The sequence below is a fragment of the Punica granatum genome, chromosome 5, assembly GCF_007655135.1.
Source record: "Punica granatum isolate Tunisia-2019 chromosome 5, ASM765513v2, whole genome shotgun sequence".
Classification (NCBI taxonomy): domain Eukaryota; kingdom Viridiplantae; phylum Streptophyta; class Magnoliopsida; order Myrtales; family Lythraceae; genus Punica; species Punica granatum.
Genome location: NC_045131.1, coordinates 28,809,395 through 28,826,667, shown reverse-complemented (window position 1 = coordinate 28,826,667; position 17,273 = coordinate 28,809,395). Strand labels below are relative to the sequence as shown.

Genomic DNA, 17,273 nt, shown 5'->3' with positions numbered 1-17,273 from the left:
TCCCAAAATATCCATTATAAAAAAAATGGAGCCATTATAGAAGAGATTGGAGTATTTACAATAAATTCATTTATTTCATGTGTTTACTTAAACTTTGTGTTAAATTATGTGGAATGGACATGTATTGTGAATAGACTCATTCGCCAAGTACTTAGATTTTACTTTTCCATGCCTAATTGGGGTTAGACTTGCTGAGATTAGGCTTAAATTGATTTGCTTAGCTTCGGGTCTTTAGATAGCCAAAGAGTATTAGGTGTTTAATTGGTCCGAAATTGGTTAATTCTTCTTGATGGCTCTCGGGTCTGAGGGTCTAATGTAGTGGCCGAGAGTGTTTGGGTGTTAATTGACCAAAATTGCTTGAAATTGGATGTAGAGCTTGTTTGATAACCTAAAGTAAGTGCTGATTGACACTTGGCGGAATTGTTTTTTAAAATTCATTAATTGGTCTTAAATTTGCTTAATCTAGTCGATTAGCTTTCCGCCATGCGTAAAACAAAAGTCAAGATTGACTAACTCGTCCTTTTGGCCTTAAGGATAAAAATGATCAAATCTGTGAAATGTATATGCATGTGACCGAATTGAATTTTTGTGTCTAAGTGTCAATCATGGGTTTAATTGGTTAATTGAAGTCCAAAATCGGTTAATCATGCATATTTGGCACTTAATTCACGGGGAATCGGGTTTAATTCATGCACTCAGATAAGCGTCATAGGCCTAATTGGAAAGGTTCGAGTAATCTCGAGGGATTAGGACTCTTAGAGTAGGGAAAATGAATCGGCCAAGTCCTCACTTGATCAAAAATGGAAACTCGATTAATTAAGTGTCTAATTTAGTGATTAATTAGGATTAAAATTAGCTAATCACTTAAATTTGACATTTAATTCCATGGATTTGGGGTAATAAACTCACTTAAAAGTCCTAGGGAGAAATTGAATAAGATCTTTTTGAGGTCTTGAGAGACGTAGTATCTTTTTAGATTTTGGGGGCATAAATTGGATAATCGGGTAAATATGGTCTTAATAAATTGAGAAAAATGGAAAAGATAAAATCTGCTATTAAAATGTGTAGACTTAGGAAAATTGACTTAGTATTTTCCAAAATAGGGATTCTAGGCTCACTTTCTCATTTTCGAGCTTATGCTAAATGCATACCTCTGATCTCGGACAACCCACGGCCGACCATAGTATCCTGAGTCCTGGACATACAATAATAACGAAAGGCTCAACCGGTGCAAATGCATCCACTATGCAGATGGGTGCTTCAAAGCACCTCCTATGTCAATGGGAAAAGAGATTCCACCTCTGTAATTGCATTTCAAGCCTTTATGAGCAGTTCACAGTTTATCTAACAACCGATCGATGAAATTGATAGTTGGTGTGTGCAGTTGCCCCCAAACTCCATTCTCGAGCCTTACTTACATCACAATCGTAAATTTGTTCAAATCCAAATGCATTTTGAAACATCTCTTCCAGCAATAGTTAGTGTGTGCAGTTTCCTTTTCTTAAGAAGAAAATAATTAAATGAATTATTATATATAGACATATAATTAATTTAAGACAAATACAACCTTGTTTTGTGGTTTCTTCACTAGTAGGCCCAAGAGAAATTAAGGAAGCCTATCATAAAGAATAACTAGTTATCTAGTCCGCGTGTTGCACGGGCATTGCATTATATATTTTTAATTAATATTTTTTTAAAAATGAAAGTCGTGAAAATTTATAGGATATAAATCTAGACCTGAAATTGAAGAGTCGTGGGATGATCGTTCAAGTTAAAACATACAAATTTTCGATCCTTGTAAGAAATTAAAATGAAGGATCATCATAGCGAGTTTGAAGTCAAATTACCTAATTATTTTTAATATATATATAAATATCAAGATAAAGTACGAGCTGAATTTTTGCACCGCCTCATTATCAAAAATAAAAAACAGAGCTCTCTGATGATCGTTCATGTTAAAACATACAAATTTTCGATTCTTGTAAGAAACATAGCTCTCTCGCTTTGCCACGTCGTCACTTATGTGTCAGAAATTTTTTATCATTAATTATGCAATAGAATATATATTATTTGTAGAATTGCCATTCATATATCATAGTAATCGAATTGTTGTTCATATAGATTGCAGCAAAATATAGAGTAGGAAACCAATATTAACGATGGCTTATAACATTTATAGAGTTGCCATTGGTATTATGGGCAAATATGTTCTTATAATATTAACTACAATCAAATTGTCGTTTCTATAATATTGTTTGCTCATAATACTACCATTCATATTGTTTCATTTGTGTGTATATATATATATATATATTGTATATATACAGCACGAGTTGAATAAAGAGAGGCACGCAAAGGGAGAAGCAAGTGCACTAAGTAAGTAAACTCTCAATTTATGTGTTGTATGAACTAAATATACTTTAATTTGAGTTTGGTGCATGTTTTTGTTTTTTTTCCCATCAATATTTTGGTTGTGGGTCAGATGTCCTCTCTTCTCTCTTTCCTTTTCTTCTCATAACGCAACCTCAATCTTTAGTAATCGTCGGAGCAACCCGCGGCTTTTCATCTAGTTTTTATATAAAGTTAACCATTTCTAATTTTGTTTACTAAATAATTATTCGTACAAAAGAATCTATAAAATTTTCTGCACCAAAATAAGTATAAGTTTTCATAATAAACCTGTGCTCTAAAATATTCAAGATGTTGGGTGCAGGTTTTATGCTCTTATTTGTATTGTAGTAATTTAAGTATATATAAAATGTATACTAGTGTTTCAACGATAATATAATAATGAAGAAATTTGTATGTCTTATAATATATTTATTATTGCTTTTATCATTTTAGAAATTAGAGTAGTAATAATTTTCAATAGAAAATATATATATAAGAGGTGGTATTTGAATATTGAGGGCAACATTCGTTATAGTTTCCCATATAGCATCTCTGGAATAATTTCTGAAAATCACATATCTATAAATATTATTGTATTATAATCATTGATTAGAAGAAATTAATTTCATAAAATTTTACAATATATTTCTGTATATTTATGATGATACTAATTTCAAAAAATAAAATATAGCAATTCATATGATAACTGGTTTAATTAAGTAAACATGTTTGATTTTCAATTGAAAGTACTTTATATTCATTTGAGAAATTATCTGGTAGAAGAATTAAAAGTATTTTTACCGTAATAATATTTTACATATGTACTTTATTTTAAGTTCTTAAAGCACTCATATAATTTTTACTTTTTATTAAAACAATTGAAATACGGATTTGTTGAAAATAAAAGCTTCAAATATAGTATTCATCTTTTAAAGATATTTTAGCATGCTATTTATTATCATATAATAAAATTATCCTAGATATTTACATAACGCATTAATATAGGACATGTGAAGGGACAATTCATCATAAGCCACGGAATTGCTCAAAAAGACTATGTGGAAGGCTCTTGTTGAACGGATGAAAACTTCTCATTGCACGATACTGGGGAGTCTAAATTAATAACCTATAATATAGATTTAGAGTTCCATAAGTTTGGGTAGCTATCTTCATGTTCTATATATATACGTATATAACATGAGTAAGGAATATATTACAAATTATTTCAAATTAACTCGAAACGCACTTGACTTATCCGATCGGAAAAACACATCTCGATGTGTTGTACACGATTGTTCTTTCCTTTCCTTTGTTTTCATTACAAAGCATGATGAAAAAACTGAAAATTGCTTTGGAGTTTTTCGAAATCAAACAATTCTTCAATTGGATGGTATACAAACAAACAAATAAAACCATTTTTCACAATGTACAAAATAATAGTCTAAATATAGTCATTAAGAAATAAAAAATATATAATAATTGTAATTTGACGGTTACGAATGCACGAGACGCTTCCGTTCGGATAAATGGGAGTACGTGATGGAGTCCGGTTGTGGACAAAGAAATTATATATTGTATATTATATATAGATTCATTAAACATTAATTATAGTCATTAAAAAATTATTTAACAATAATTATAATTTAAAAATTTCACGACATGATATTAATTATTAATCAAGAATATTAAGTAACATATTAAATGTAGTCACTAAATAATATTATGTATAATAATTGTAATTAATCAGTTACGAATGCACTGTAATTAAATATTATGAATCATTAGATAAGAAATATTAACTAACAAATTAATATTGTCTTCAAAAATATTAAATGTATAATAATTATCATTAGACAGTTACAAATGCATGAGATACTTCTGTCTGCCAAATGGGAGCACGTGGTTGAGTTTGCTCCAAAACAAAGAAACTATATATTGTATATAGACTAGGAAAAAAACTCCCGCTTTGCCGTGGATAGATTATATGAAATAATTATACCTCAAATTTACATGTAGAATATATTACCTTAGAAATTATTGTAATTTTCACAATATAATCTCGCCAATATTTATTTTTGCAATTTTCACTTCATCTTCTTCGAAGTCAGATGTGAAGAAGCTAGCTACTACAGAACAATTAGCTGTTGTCATTGAACATGATCAACCGAGCGTTATTAGCGCTTGAGGGGTGAAAACTAGCCCTGTAGTCATCGCTCGTGACAAATGGTCGAGCATCAAGAATGCCCGGGGGGTGGTAGCTAGTTCAGTATCCGCTGCCAGGAGTAATCAGTCGAGTGTCAATAACACTCGGGGAGGTTGTAGCCGGACCTGTGGTTATTGCCCAGTACGATCAGTCGAGTGTCAAGAACGCTTGGCGGGTTGCAGCTGATCTTGTAACTGTGACAAAAAACCATCAACCAAGAGTCAAGAATGCTTGAGAGGCAGCGTCTAATGCTGTAGCCATTACCAAAGTTGAGCACTTGAGCGGTCAGAACGCTCGGGGGGTTGAGGTTACGTCTGGATGATTATGGTCCAGCTGAATCAAAAGCAGTTGAGTAGGTCGTAGCCGGCTACTCAAACGATTCTAGTTAAGTCGCGCTTCTTCGTCCCACCCACCAATGTTTCCACCAATCAATGGACAAGGTTGCTTCATCCAAAGAAACTACAACCGCTCACAAGAACACAAAAGCATCGTGAGCAACGCCGCCGAAGAGCGGAGAAATTAACAACTGGCAAACCTTCAGCTAATCAATCCACAGCTGCTCAGTCTCCCGCTAGCCAGACTTCCACTATTTGGTCTCCATGTGTTCAGCTACCGCTTGTTCATGCTAATAAGAAGCTACCGGCCGAGCAGCTACAGTTGAAATCCCCACCAAAATCTAAGTGCGAGCTAGCTACGAGTAAAGGGGCTGAGCGCACTACAGCCATCGGCTCCATAGCCTGCAAGATTTCCCGAGCACCACGACTAGCTTTGAAGGTCGATTTCTAACTGAATTCGACTAATGGCCGATTTACGGCCAAATGCCTTAAGGCCGAACGCACGGCTAGATGATGCGCTAAATGTACTAGCTGGCTACATAGCCGCTAGAATTATCACCATAAGAACATCCAGCTTAGGAGTCCAATGGCCAAACCCACGACTATCACATTCCATACTTTTCAAGGATCAAGCTAGGTTCCTGTGACAAATTATAATTACATGTCTAGCCCCGCTCGATATTCTCCCACGACTAGACATGCAGGGATATTATTTACACTCATTTTCCACATTTCGCAGTAAATATGGACTTTGACGTGTAATGGACTTAATGGAGCCCACAATTGAACCGATTCAATGGATAGATGCCAAGGCCCATATCATGTTGAGCCTATTAGCTCGCGGCACAACCCGGTTTGGTCCGCTGAACGTGCGAATATGGCAGCTGGAGGAGATGGCATTATTTTCATACTAAGAAGATTCAGACAATTGCAAGTTTCCGGGACTATTGCTTGATTTTGCTTGGCTACTAAGTAAATGACGATGCGTTGCCACAATAGGAGTCGAAAGAATCCATTGATCAACCAGTTCAATCAGTCATTTGCCCTCGCTAGCATGGTTGAAGAATCTCCAAGTGGTAGACGTCCATGGTATTAAAGGAAAGGAGAATAAAAGATTTTCATATGGAATGGCGAGAAGATGTAGACGGCTCCTAGAAGGGTTCGATCATGGGTGACTTTCCTCATTTATTTATATTTATTGCTCCTATTTAGGCTATTAAATATCTAAATAAGTGGAAATTATTTCCACATAATCCTAGGATTAGCTAGTTACTAAGTTTAGTCAGTTATTTCCCTTTTCTTCTATGTTTTGGGCGGTACATGTGTCTAACCCATATAAGTCGTGTCCTTTTACTGTATTTTCTCCCCTCGGCACATCAATCAAACTCGCACTTATCTCTTTCTATCTTTACTTTTATTGCATGACACTTTCAATATCTAAATTCCTCGCACCCTTTATCTCTCATGCACTAAGATGCTTTTTGAAGCAACCTTATCGACCTTCTGGGGTCACCCTACCGCCGATCAGTCGGCTACCACAACAAATCTTGGCTTCCGGATCAAGGTATTCTCCGAGCTAAGGTTCCGGCCTTTAGCTCAAATCTCTCGGTCATCCGTAGCTGAAACCTAGTAGCTCACAAGCCTCCTTGGACCGCGAACAACTAGCTTCAAGGCCGGCTTTCGGGGCGTCTCCTTTGAAGAGTTGGGCTACACAATCACGCGCACGTTGGGAGAACCAAAGCTGCCTTTCCCTCGTGGCCGCAACATCATCTGACGTTCATCCAACCATTACGCACCCCGACCTGCTCATCTCCGAGGAAATCCAACCGCCAGCTAATCCTTCGGACCTCAAGGACCGAGGCGCCACGCACTAGACCGGTGAGGACGGTTGGTGGTTCCGCTATCTTGGGACTGTACCTTAGCACGCTTGACATCCTGATAACTCTATGAAAATAGAGTTGTGGTCCACTTTTTATGGGCATAATTGTGGCTAGTGTATCGAGTTTAGGTTTCTTTTGGTGGTATTTAGTTTAGTTTTCGTTCATAAGCATTTTGATAGGTTTTAGTACTTTTTATTAGTTTCGGCCCTTTCGGGTCATTTTATTCGATTTTGAGTCATTTAATTGATTGGTCATTGCAGCCTCTTATTTCACTATAGCTTTGGACAGGTTAAACTTGATGAATTTGGTGCAAATTGCATATGGTAGGAAAGCTTGTCCAATCAGGAGCGCAAGGGTTCAAACGGTTCATCATTTCAAGCTCGAATGAGAAAGATATAGCAAGTTGAAGCTTAACGTGTGGAGTTGGACAGAACTGCTGATGCTTAGGCGCCGAGTCTGGAGCTGCAGCGCCATTGTTGCTTGTTAAAAAGATTTAGGAAAATATGGTCATATAAGGAAAGGAGATCTGAGGAATTTTGGGGATTGTTTTGAAGAGTGGAGAGCTGGACGTTTCAGAGCAGAAAGAAGCGGCTAGAGGAAAAGAAAAAGGGATGAAGAGAGAACAGGAGATCGAGAACGAAGAGGAGCTTCGAGTGGCTGGGCTCGACTCTTGTTTACTTGATGTTCATGTTATCTTCTCGATCTAGAATTATGTATTTTATTATTTCTAGCATGAACTAATTTCTTTTGCCTAGGGTTAAGATGGATCTTGACAAATAATCGAGAATTATGAACTTTCTCTTGATTTTATCGAATGAATTTCAGTTGTTTATTCCTATTCATGCTTAAATGTGTTTCAATTGATTGGCCACCGATTGAGATGATTTGGTAATCTAGATGAACTTGGGCGGGGAATTCTAGGTTTAACCGTGATAGGAATAGTCTAAGTTAGTCTTGGTCGGAAGACGGGATTATTAGCGAAAAGGATAGGAATATACTTGCTCGCCTTAGGTAGTCGAATTAGGATTGATTCGTAAGGGGGTCTCACTAATTGTCTTGCCTAGGAATAGAGTGAGCAATTATTTACAAGAGAGTATGTTCCTATCATGATCGGGAAAGGGATAGGAAGACGTAAGAATCCTATATTAACAACTTGCTCATTCGATATTATTAGGAGAGAGGGATTGATTTGAGATTAATTGTTACGTGAAAATGTATACCCTAGGTCCATTGTCATTGATTTTTTATCTCGATTAATTTGCTTGCTTTTAACTAGCTTAATTAGTTTAGAAAAATCATCTGAAATTCGACTGTTTGGATAAAAATCGGCTGACACAATTTTAGTACTCGATAGAAGTCTAGTAGGTCTTTGTGGGAACGATACTCTTGCTCTCACTTTGTTTCTTGAGCGATAATGTGCATTTGCATTGATACGTTTTTATCGTAACACATACTAACCGTCATGCCCGTATGCCGAAGTGTTCCCGCAGAACATTTCCGGCGGACCAGGTTCTATCTCGAATAAAATGGAATTCCGACATGTTCCATCTCACAAAATGCCCGGGGCTGAACATCAATAAGACAACCGTAAGCACAGATTTATAATTAAAGATCCAAATTTGATTGTTTCTTTTAATATTTCAATTCCCATAAATCAATGGCCAATATTCACGGGAATGTCTCCGATGATGCCGTTGATTACGAGAGCAGCAACCGAGCTCGATGCAAGACTCATGTAACTTTCTGACTGTTTACTCATCGAACCAGTCCAATCGAGGACTAGATTATAAACCAATGTGTTCGGGTCAATATTTCGTGCTTTGTTTAAACCGAAGGTATTGGGGTTTAACAACCACGTCCTTGACGTTTTGCTGGAGCAAGTCAACAGCGTGTAGTTATATAATCAACTTAATTTGGCAAATGTGTATAATTAAGTATAATATCTTCTAAACTCTAAAGGGTTTGGTCTAGTGGTTAAGGAGGAACTCCAGTATCCACCCGATCCCGGGTTCGAAACCCCTTGGAGTCACCGGAGCGCCTTTGGCGTGATTACGTACTCCGTGCATCACCGTGAATTCACGGAGCCCCAGGGATTAGTCGGGTGAAATCTGGATAACCTAGGTTAGCAAAAAAAAAAGAGTATAATATCTTCTATGAATTAGACCATATAATAAAAAGAAAAAGAAGAAATCTCTTGTATTTCCCACTGGTCCCTTCTAAGTTTGCTCGTTCCATTTATCCCAATCCATAATTCCCTGGATTCATTTTTTCTTTCGTCAAAGAAAATTTCTAATCTAAATAAGATTATAAAAAGAAAAGAAAAATCTAAGGTTGTCTTTTGGATCAGTCAGACCGTTGCTATAAGGTCGAGTCTGCATTTTCATACAGTGATTGATTGTACAAGTAGGAAGAAAGAAATGCGTGCGGCAATTTGGTTTGCTCTGAGGAGATCATTCCACTGCAGTACCGACCCGGCGGAGGTCTCGGGCCCAGCGAAGCATCAGAGGACTACCAAGTCGAAGGCCCGTTTGAGAAGTTGCGGCTGCTCGAGGTCGATATCGACCCTGAGGGATGTCGTTCAGGGCAGCAGCAGGAGGCACTCGGGGAGGCCACAAAGCTGTAGCCCGAGATCGATTGCTAGCAGCGAGTTCATGAACACGATCACACACGAAGTCGTCTTCAAAGACTCCAAGTGCGAGATCAAGATCCTCAGCATCAACAACGGCGGAGGGAAAGTGAGGACTGGGAGTCTGGGTTCTGGTTCTGGCTTTGTGGGCTCTCTCACGCCAGGGACTCCCGGGCCAAGAGGCCTGCATATAGTCCCAGGATCGGGTTATGATCATCCTCGAAAGCAGACTGTTGGTACTCCAACAAGGAAGGGCAGGAGGGGCGCTTCCCGGAAGACAAAGGAACGCCCTGGAGTCAGGTCGGAGTCCGTTGTTGGGAACTCTTTGGTGCTTACGTGCCAGAAATGCGGTGAGGAGTTCAAGAAGTTGGATGCTGTTGAATCCCATCATCTTTCACAGCATGCTGGTAAATATCCTTGCCGATCACCAATATGTTCCAGTAAATGTAACCGATTCTAATGGAAAGGCCAACATTCGACTTCAATGATTTTGAATTTCTCTGGTTATTGTGATATTGTCTGCTGAGACAATTCTGTGTCTCTATTGTGCAGTCACTGCACTAATTGAAGGAGACTCGTCGAGGAAGATAGTGGAGATAATCTGCCAAGCCAGCTGGTTAAAATCCGACACTCGGACTGGCCACATTGATCGAGTACTGAAGGTCCATAATATGCAGAGGACCCCAGCCCGATTCGAAGAGTACCGTGAAATGGTCAAGATAAGAGCCAGCAAGCTCTCCAAGAAACATCCTCGATGTCTCGCCGATGGGAATGAGCTTCTGAGGTTCTACGGAACGGTCCTCGCTTGTTCACTGGGGTCCAAATCCTCGGGCCTGTGCGGGTCCGAGAACTGTGGGGTCTGTCGTATCCTGAGGCGCGGGTTTCCCTCCAAGAAGGAGCTGAATGACTCCATAGGAATATTCACAGCCTCGACAAGCGGAAGGGCCATCGAATCGATTTGTCTCAGAAAGGAAGACCAGTCTCTGAGGAAGGCCCTGGTGGTTTGCAGGGTGATCGCCGGGAGAGTCCATAGGCCTCTCGAGAACTTCCAGGAAGCTGCCATTAATCCATCAGGGTTCGATTCTGTGGCCGGCAAAGTCGGCTGTTTTTCAAACATCGAAGAGTTGTATGTGTTGAATCCAAAGGCGCTTCTGCCTTGTTTCGTGGTAATATGCAAGCCGTAATCGAGCAAAATCCCTAGGACATCACATTAGTAAAATCTGTCTTCCTTGTTAACACTTTCCTTTGTAAAATGTTCTTCTTGTCAGAGATGCAATAATATACACTGTCAAGCCTTATATGTGTATAGTGCATGGTTATGTTCATCAGAGTTTTACTGGCTTTCCAAAGCGGTCAATGGCCATTGAATGTAGACTATGGCATAGAGCACAATATTCTTTTAAAAAGGTTGGTAGGTAATTATTTAAGTGGTCATAGCTGTTCCAGTCATTGTCAAATTGACATTATTTTTCGTCAAATTATGTGAACAATAAAATGGGATTTGGACCAATAATTTATTTGGGAAGAAGAGACTAGGGACCATATTAGGACCAGTAAGGGCAGTCTATAAATCGTGATTTAAAAAGCGGTATGAAATTAAAGATTCCGAGGTCGACTCCTATGGTAAATGAGTTTATTATCATATATATATATATATATAGTCTCGAGTTTGAATCACGTTAAGGGGTCAAGGAAAGTTGCTTACTTGTATAAGCTGGCACATATGCCCTGTCCGGCATGTTACTAATATCCCTGGAATATTATTCACTAATTGCTGTAATTGACTGGGTTGATATTTCATTCCACTGATCTATCCCTCGTCTCTTCCCGTCAAATCGGTAGACTGTGTTTCTCTAAAATTGCGATGTCACGTATCCTCCTCGTCTATTGAAGAGGATGATCATCGGCATATCTAGTAAGTTCAGGGGATCACGGGTTATAAGTTTACAGTAAAGTGCAGTTCAGATAAGATTAACCAAAATGGAACAGGTTGGCATTGATAGTCAATTGGGGAAGAGTTTCTTTCATGGCAGCTACGTACCATGTGACCTAACTCCAAGAGGCCATTGAATGAAATGAATAGCATAGGGGCGGGGGACCATTATGTGGATTGGGGCATTGAAGCATACAAGAGAAGAATGCGCAGGGGAATGATATTGATGGGAAACTGTAAATTTTAGAGAAAGGAATACTCTATATTCTCTTGTCGCTCTGGTTTATTGTACATCCATGACTTAATATACACCAAAATTGTCTAGAAGCTTAAAATAGGAAAGACCAAATATAGCAAGCTAATTCCAGTGGATATGGTAAGATACAGGGTAAATAAAGATACAGAATTAATAAGCAATATATCCGGGATTGACTTCCCTAATACTCCCCCTCAAGTTGGAGCGTGAAGATCATGAATGCCCAACTTGTCGAGAAGAAATTTAAAACGATCTTTTCCAAGTGCTTTAGTGAAGATGTCAGCTAGTTGTATCCTAGTAGACACATGAGAGGCAATGATGGTTCTTGACTGTAGATGTTCTCGGATAAAGTGACAGTCGATTTCAATATGCTTTGTCCTCTCATGGAATACCGGATTTGCTGCAATGTGGAGAGCAGCTTGACTGTCGCAGAATAACTGTACAGGTTCGGAGTGATCAATCTTGAAGGACCGAAGTAGACTCTTCAACCATAATATCTCACTTGTAGTAACCGCCATGGAACGATATTCCGCCTCAGCAGATGATTTGGAAACCGTGGTCTGTTTCTTGGTTTTCCAAGAGATAGGACAGCCCCCAAGAGTGATAAAATACCCGGATAAAGAACGGCGAGTCATTGGACAGCTAGCTCAATCTGAATCGCAGTATGCTTTTAACTGGAGAGATGATGGCTTGAGTATTATTCCTTGACCCGGTGTACCTTTGAGATATCGAAGTAATCGCATCGCAGCATCCCAGTGCGGTTGTCTTGGATCTTGCAAGAATTGAGACAAGATATGAACCGGATAACTTAACTCCGGTCGTGTGATAGTTAAGTATACTAGACGTCCGATGAGCCTCCGATACTTTCCAGGATCCGAAAACCTCAACCCCTCTTCAGTAGACAACCGGAGCTGTTGCTCCATAGGAAAAGTGGCAGGTTTAGCTCCTAGCATGCCAGTCTCTGTCAATATATCCAATGTGTACTTGCGTTGACAAAGAAACATTTGGCCTCCTTTACGAGCTATCTCAATACCGAGAAAGAACTTTAGATAACCGAGATCCTTGATGCGAAAATGACGATTGAGAAATTCCTTGATGGCTGTGCAACGAGCTGGACTGTTTCCTGTCAAGATAATATCATCGACATAGACAAGAATGGCAACAAAATCGTTGTTCTTTGACCATGTGAATAATGAATGGTCTGCTGCAGATTGTTCAAAGCCAAAACCGCGTAATGCAGAAGTGAATTTGGAAAACCAATTACGGGAGGCTTGTTTCAAGCCATATAGAGACTTTCGAAGACGGCATACACGGTGTCGATCAGTCAAGTCAAAACCTGGGGGCAGCTGCATATAAACTTCTTCCTCGAGGTCCCCATGAAGAAAAGCATTGTGGACATCAAGTTGATGAAGATCCCAACCTCTAAATAATGCCACTGTTAAGAAGCATCGAACTGTAACCATCTTAGCAACAGGAGCAAATGTCTCATTGTAATCAATTCCTTCAACTTGCGTGAACCCTTTAGCAACAAGGCGAGCTTTGAATCGCTCTACGCTTCCATCGGCTCGACGCTTAATTTTGAAGATCCATTTACATCCTATCGGTTTCTTGCCCGGTGGTAATGGTTCAAGAGTCCACGTATGATTACTCTCTAAGGCACGTATTTCATCAAGCATGGCTGCTTTCCATCGTGGATCACGGATAGCTTGCCTATACGTGCTCGGCTCAACGTCAGAGTCTAGTGATGCTATAAATGCTTTATGAGAGTTTGAAAAACGATCATAAGAAACATGATGCTTGATATCGTAGGCCATACCTGAGTGAGATGAAGGAGCAGCATTCTCCGGGGGGGGGGGGGGGGGGGGGTGTGTGGCACTCGAGCATGACATATGTAATCCTTCAATCGAGTGGAAACCTTTGTTACCCTTCCTGACTTCCTCAACAGTTCCCTTGTGCCATCAGGTTCCACAGACTCCTGCAATTGTTCTCCATGTTGAAGTACTTGCTGAGATGGTTGCCCACCGAGTTGATCAGTATGAGAAGAGCTACTGCCTCCTATATAGTCTGCAGGCCGAACTTGCTCCTGTGATTGTTGATCAGAAAGCGCACCAATATTGAACTGTGACTCCCTGCTTGAGTTATCCCCTGGTGGAGTTGTACCATCACTCCCCCTCTCGTTGAACTCAGTCTCTTGCTCATCATTATAACTGTCAGGATGTCCACTTGCAGCTTGAAAATAAAAATATTCATCTCCACCATCAGTTGGAGGAATTAATCTCGCTGAACTCTCCTTACTTTCCTTGACCGTTGCAGCAAAAGGAAATACATCTTCATAAAAAATTACATCCCGTGAAACAAACACTTCTTCGGTGGCTAAATCGTATACTTTCCATCCCTTCTTTCCATAGGGATATCCAAGAAACATACACTTTCTAGACCGATCTGCAAACTTATCTTTATTCTTCGGTTTGTATAATGCATAGCATAAAGACCCAAAGACACGCAAGTGTCCAATGTTAGGACATCGACCAAACAATAACTCATACGGACTTCGTCCTCCTAACACTGATGTGGGTGTATAATTGATTAAATAGCTTGCAGTCAGCACACACTCTCCCCAGAAAGTTATAGGAAGTTGTGCTTGAAACCGCAAAGCCCTGGCCACATTCAGTACATGTCTATGCTTGCGCTCTACCCTGCCATTTTGTTGTGGGGTCTCAACACATGTGGTCTGATGGAGAATGCCATTGTCAGTGTAAATTTTTTGCATTGCTCTTGAAAGTAATTCAGTTCCATTATCTGTCCTTATCACCTTAATCGACTTTTCAAACTGTGTTGCCACCATACGATGAAATTCAAATAATTTGCGCTGTGTTTCAGCCTTCTCGCGCATTAAGAACACCCATGTGGCTCGACTATAATCATCAACTATTGTCAAGAAAAAATGTGCTCCTGATAGAGAAGGGGTATGATATGGTCCCCATATATCGCAATGAATAAGATCGAATATCTGCGTGGCGTTATTGGAACTATAAGGAAAAACAGCTCGAGTTTGTTTGGCTCTAAAACAAACATCACAAGCCTTATTCTCAGCACTAAGTAGTTTTATTGCAGGGATTAAAGACATTGCCTTCCGTGACGGGTGTCCCAAACGCATATGCCACTTCTCGAAGTCTTGTCCTTCGAAAGATGCCAGAGCTGAGTGAGTTGCCACACACCCGAAACAGTAGAGTCCCCCAAGTAATTTAGCCACTCCAATCACCTTCCTCATGGTTTGGTCCTGCACTATGCAAAAATCAGAAGAAAAAGTGACAATACAGCTCATATCCTTAACCAAACGCCCAACGGAAATGAGGTTGCAAGTGAACTCAGGTATGTAGAGCACATCCTTCAAAAACAAATCAGGTCCTAGTTGAACAGTCCCAATTCTCTTAGCGTAAACAGACCTTCCATCCGCAACCCATATTGGGTATGGCTTTTCAACTGGGAATGATTCGGTCATAAAATTTATATTTCCTGTGATGTGTTGTGTAGCGCCTGTATCTAGTATCCAGTTTGAGCCTCCCACAGCCAAGTTAAAGGACATACCAGAGACTTGTTCAAGAGTAGTCTTGCTGTTCTGTCCTAGCATGGCCAGTAAATGCTGAATCTGTTGGACTTGTTCTCCAGTGATGGTGGCAGCAGCTCCCCCTTTCCATGAGCTTACCAGAGGATTATCATTGGCCAGGTATCCAGTAGACCGTGCCCCTTCTCTCAGCTGGTTGTCTGCCTTTGATTGCTTCCATCCTTCTTGCCTTCTTCCTTGATAATTTGTGTCTTTCCTGCCAACACCATTTCTTCTTTCGCCCTTATCAGCTGGATACCCATTCAACCGATAGCAATCTGTTCTTTCATGCCCATTCTTCCCACAATAACTACAAGACATTAAACGATAACATTCAGCCCTCTCATGACCATTCTTCCCACAATAACTACAGCTTTTCCTTCTCGGTAGGTCACTGCCCATTGCTGCGAGAGCAGTACCTTCCATGCTAATATCCCGATTTCTCGTGGACATCTTTTGACTCTCCTCCAGGATCATCATGTTATAGACCTTTGCCATTGATGGTAAAGGATCATATGTCAAAATCTGGGATCGCACAGTCCCAAATGTTTCTGCATTCAGCCCCATTAAGAACTGATGAATCTTCTCTTCTTCCTTTTGCTTCACAAACTCAGCCACAGCAGTACATGTACACTTTGGTATTGGCGAGTAGTCATCCAACTCATCCCATAACCCTTTCAATACAGTGTAGTATTTCCCAACTGTGAGTCCATCTTGCTTCAGAACACTCAATTCTGCCTTAATCTGCTGAATCCTTGTTGCATTCCCTTGAGAAAAACGTTGCTTCAGATCATCCCAGAGTGCCTTAGCCTCACCTGCATAAGCAACACTGGCGTGTAGACTCGTATCTAACGAGTTAAAAATCCAAGCAACAACAGTAGCATTGCAAATTTTCCATGCTCCATACTCCTCTGCTGTCTCTATAGGTTTCACCAGACTTCCATCGACAAAGCCGAGTTTATTCTTGGCTTGTAAGGCGTTCAACATGGCCCTTGACCAGGTCGAATAATTTGTGCCCGTGAGCTTGCAAGTCACGAGTACGGCTCCCGTGCCATCTGCTGTACTGAGAAAATATGGCGAGGTGATATCAATCATCTTCCCCTTGCTGCTACTCATTATCTCACTCTTACACAAGTCTCAGAGATCCCTTTTACTCTGATACCATGTAAATTTTAGAGAAAGGAATACTCTATATTCTCTTGTCGCTCTGGTTTATTGTACATCCATGACTTAATATACACCAAAATTGTCTAGAAGCTTAAAATAGGAAAGACCAAATACAGCAAGCTAATTCCAGTGGATATGGTAAGATACAGGGTAAATAAAGATACAGAATTAATAAGCAATATATCCGGGATTGACTTCCCTAATAGAAACAAACAATCTCTTGCCCCTGAATAAATTGTTCTACTTGAGTGTCGGATTATTACAATGCAATATTTACATTTACGGTTACTAATTCTGTGACTGTTTGGAAAGTTCTTAAGATGTGATCGTCCCCTAGAGCAGAGCGAGGTGACACCACCCGAGTGTGTACCGATACACGTCCATGATATGCAGCTATGATTTTAAGATGTGATATGATTTTTCTCTAAATAATTGAAAAGATAAAATGAAAGCATTCACTTTTTTGCTCAGTTTTTTTTTCTTAATCTTCATTTGGCAAAACTTTTCGGTACGACTTATTTCATTACTTAGCATGTGTTTATTTGGACTTAAAATTAAGTATTGAAATTTTAAGCACTTAATAGAATAAGTGTTTAATTGGTTGAATAAAAATTGTTTGGTAAAATAAGTAGCCAAAAATGAAAGTTTCTTTGATAGTATATATATTTTGTGTATTTTTACTTTGACTGCCTTTTATTTTTACAAAAAAATAAAAGAAAATTAAAAAAAGTTTGATCAGGTTTGTGATTTGAGCTAGAGGTGGTGGATTGTCGGTCTGCCACCACCGTCACAGATGAGGTCATCGACAAGCATAGAGCCCGCCAGTGACCTTGTCATGAGAGGTGGTGGTCGGCTGACAAGCCACCACTGCTCATATC

At 39.6% G+C, this 17,273-nt stretch overlaps 1 protein-coding gene across 1 annotated transcript; it reads left to right on the top strand.

The window, feature by feature from the left end:
- The first annotated feature begins 9,012 nt into the window (after positions 1-9,012).
- On the top strand, positions 9,013-10,758 carry LOC116206972. The gene is made up of 2 exons (XM_031539815.1): positions 9,013-9,842; positions 9,988-10,758. The coding sequence occupies exons 1-2, from the start codon at positions 9,227-9,229 to the stop codon at positions 10,617-10,619; spliced, it is 1,248 nt and encodes a 415-aa protein (XP_031395675.1). The 5' UTR covers positions 9,013-9,226; the 3' UTR covers positions 10,620-10,758.
- The last annotated feature ends 6,515 nt before the right edge of the window (positions 10,759-17,273 follow it).